General features: G+C 37.7%; 1 protein-coding gene across 2 annotated transcripts; it reads right to left on the bottom strand.

The window, feature by feature from the left end:
- Nucleotides 1–384: 384 nt before the first annotated feature.
- Nucleotides 385–1,579, bottom strand: LOC113495157 (leucine-rich repeat extensin-like protein 6). 2 transcript variants are annotated; one of them, XM_026873765.1, is made up of 2 exons: nt 1,369–1,579; nt 385–1,132 (listed from the first exon to the last, which is right to left on the bottom strand). In XM_026873765.1, the coding sequence occupies exons 1-2, from the start codon at nt 1,552–1,554 to the stop codon at nt 992–994; spliced, it is 327 nt and encodes a 108-aa protein (XP_026729566.1). In that variant the 5' UTR covers nt 1,555–1,579; the 3' UTR covers nt 385–991. The 2 variants fall into 2 exon arrangements, with proteins under 2 accessions (XP_026729566.1, XP_026729567.1); XM_026873766.1 differs by having other exon boundaries at nt 385–1,078.
- Nucleotides 1,580–3,754: the final 2,175 nt, after the last annotated feature.

The following is a 3,754-nucleotide window of genomic DNA, read 5'->3' as shown; positions in this document are numbered from 1 at the left end:
GTTTAATATTTAACTTAAAATTTATTTCACATGAATTTCATAAGTAGGTCTCTATACAAGAAGTCTTAGCATAACTTTTAAAACGCAAAACGTTTTGGAAGGCGAAGAAACAAATCAATGAATATAGGTTGTTAGAAATGAATTTATCTTTTCGTACATATTTGATGCATACAATATAATGTCTAATTTTTATACAGATAATAAACAATAGAGTTTTTAAGTAACATATCAAAATAAGTCAACTAAATGTTCAGTCTTCAAACAGTTTTTAATGCAGTGGCAAGTTAGTTAAGCTACAGAATCGATACAATACGCCATCTAAAAGGACCCAGTGACACATTAATTTACTTCTCTTACACATAATAATTTATTTTAATATTTATACCTATCTACTTGGTGTTCCATCAACAGGAATTTATTTTTTCTAATTATCTCCACAAAAATATATTATTTTGTTTTTACGCACATCGTGATAGGGACACTACAGAGTATAAGTATGCAGGTGCGCCTTCAGAAGTATACTTTCTACTATCTCATTTATTTAGAATTGAGCTTTCTAGATAGACTTACACTATAGAGTGAAATTGAAATTACCACAATGTACATTCAAAACCTAACATTAAGTGTTCCAGTTAATTTATTTAGTATTTTCACAACGTACCACAATCTAACAAGTATATTTAAAAGTATCTTATAGAATATCCTGTCGTAATATGTATTAGTACCCTTTCTATACATCAATAATGTTAGAACTTCACGACTACTGACACAGATAGAACTTTTTATGTACAATGTGATGAATTTAATGTATTTAGGTATATTTACAGCATTACGTAATGGACGCCTACTACGGCCATATGTAGGATATGTCGGGCATGAGGGCGCGGGCCGGCGGCGGGTGCGGTGAGCGCTGCGCGTCCGACGCGTGCGTCGCGTGCGGCGTGTGCGGCACGTACGGCACGTACGGCGCGTGCGACTCAGGCGAGCGGGCTCAGATAGCGGGCAGCAGCGGACTCGGTGAGCGCGGCGGCCGCCGCACGCTGCCGCTCCACGCCTCCCCCATCATATCCTCGTCTCCCTGCACACGCGCACTCGACATACTCTCAGCATCACACTCCTCAACTTCCCAACTCTGAGAGCGAGATGTTTCATTCGTTTTACTATGAGTAGGGCAAGCTAGGACTAGGACGCCACTACCACGGAAGAGGAAACTATGCAACAGAAAGTTTCTCGTCCTCATCATGCATTCGGCTCGCAGGCAATCTTAGACTACGACTCGCGGGGTCTAGGGAGCTGACGTGCGGGACTGTGCGAGTGAGTTAAAACCACGTATTACGGTGTCAACACTTACATATAAGAGGTAATTACCATCATCGTGTGAGGCGCAGGAGGCGCGGCGTGTGCGGGCGCTGGGGGGGCGGGAGGAGCCATCGGCGGGGGCGGCGCGGGCGGCGGCTCCGGTGACACGGCCGCGGGCGAGAACGATGCTGGGGCTAGTGGCGATTGCGCTGAGACAATACAAGTATATTCAGAAAAATACCTATTAACTGACATGATTATACAACGGAACTGACTGCAATTTATTACCGCTGTAGCAGTCAGGGTCACTTACCACTAGACCAACAGGTCTGTGAAAAGTCTTTGCTAAAGGCTTCTTCACTTCAAACTATGATAAAGTTCAATATTAATTAAAAAATTACCACACTACGGAATTAAATATTTGTTTGATTTAACAAATATTAAAATCACATGCACATAGTCTCACCCAAACGTCCAACAAACACTCGTTGATCTCAAAAGAAATTGGACTATGGGTCAAGCCATTCAAAACAAAAAATGTCGACTTAAAAGCCTTCTATTCCGTCCTATAATGGCTTACGGACTCCCTACGCAACACATTACAAAATGGCCATTATAGTACATAACGATTCTAAAGGATTCTCTAAAAGAGATTCATCAATATAGTAATAATTGTAAATAAGCGTATGTTGGCATATATAATAAGCGTATTAAGTGTATGTACATTATAAGCGTATGTTTTCCCCACTGCTAGGCAACGGCCACCCTTTCATCTTTTCATTATCCCTTTCTAGGGCAAAAAGTTTTCCAAACATTCCTGAAGGAGTCGAGCTTATATACTTTTACAATGGACTTTTGTAAATTGTAAGAACTTATATTAGTTCTACTTTTCTGTTTAGGGAGAAAAGCAGTAAGCGTCGGTTATTAGAGACGGTTCAAGAGTTCTCTTTGGTGTGCCGCGGGCTCGTCGACACAGAGTACGCGCGGCAGACGCTCGCATCGAAGCAGCTAGTGGCGTGAATACTCCGACCCAAACAACACATGTACATAGTTTTAGTGATGTGCCAGATCGATAAAATATCCGCTGACAGGGATAAACATATGGATTTTTCATATTATTATCTTCACCCGCAATCGATCTAATTGCATAACATTGAAAGGTTAAACCACGTTACATTAGGACCACATCACTTTTTACTTGATGTGTCAAATTTGTAAATAAAAAGTTCACTTTGAAATTTAAAAATAATTACATGGCAGAGAAATTTAAGAAAAAAATCAGATCTTCGTTCTAGAATATTGGCGGATACAGAACTCATCCGGCACATCACTAATAGTTTTAACGTTCTCTCAACCTCGACCCTTCTATTAGGACTTACCTATTAGACGTGTAAGATAGTTACGCTCAAATAACTTAGTTATATTCTCTTCGCTTATTAATTCCGAACATATATTGAAATCAACTTGACATCAGAGAGTATGAATAGTGTATTTTAATGAATTGTATAATAATATTAAACGATGGTGATATCATAGTGTATATATCCGTAACGATGTCGTTATAGTGATCTAAAATATTTAAATAAAACATGACAAATTATTTTTTGGTTTATTACTCTACACATGTAATATGATGAAGAACACTGCAAGATAATATTCAATCTTATTCAAATGATATATAGTTGAAAGGTATAAGAAAAGTATGGGCGGCACAACAACTTCCTAAAAACGAAACTCTGATTCCCGATCTTATTGTAAAGATGATTTGGTTATAAATAAAGTGATGTTGGTCGGTGTAGACAGTTGTTGTGCCTACCACGCTTAAGATTACTGCTGTATTTACATTCTAAAGTATACTAGAAATGCTTTATAACAATGATTTATAAATATCAAACCTACTAGCTGATGAGATGAGTCATGAGCCCTAATCTACACACTTATAATACTATGGTTACCAGACATAATTTTTAATGAAAGGCGGACTTATACTTCAGCCGGTCATTTTCTTGAGTAACCTATTTCATTACAGTAACATGTTGATTTGAACTTCAATAAACGACTTATGTAAATTGAATAATATATATTTAGGTAACTTGGAATACTCAGTACCATAGATGAAGCTAAATATGACCAGCTAATGGTGGACATCCGGCAACCGTGACGTTTAGCATAATTGTATACTAACTGCATAGTTATTCGAAAAATGAGCATTCTATATCTACGCATATATGAATATAATAAGTCGGTAAAGAATGTATGTATGTACTAAGACACTATTGAGAAAAAAAACCACCACAAAGCAAGTGATTGTGTTGGTACATTCACTGTTCCTTTTTGCGGAAGCTTACAAATCCTTAATACTAAAAGTTTTACGAACGGTGTAAAGTAAATCTACTGCCATACAAAATTCAATCGACAACTGAAAATAATTTAACATAAATAAATAATATCAGCC

The sequence above is a fragment of the Trichoplusia ni genome, chromosome 6 (assembly GCF_003590095.1).
Source record: "Trichoplusia ni isolate ovarian cell line Hi5 chromosome 6, tn1, whole genome shotgun sequence".
In the NCBI taxonomy this organism is placed as follows: domain Eukaryota; kingdom Metazoa; phylum Arthropoda; class Insecta; order Lepidoptera; family Noctuidae; genus Trichoplusia; species Trichoplusia ni.
Note: the sequence above shows the minus strand (reverse complement) of the source record. Positions and strands in the feature narration are given on the sequence as shown.

Coding starts and splice junctions, on each gene's coding strand:
- LOC113495157 (XM_026873765.1), bottom strand. CDS start 1,554: ATGTCAGTTAATAGGTATTTTTCTGAATATACTTGTATTGTCTCAGCG. Junction 1,133..1,368: donor CTGCGCCTCACACGATGATG/GTAATTACCTCT, acceptor TCTCGCTCTCAG/AGTTGGGAAGTTGAGGAGTG.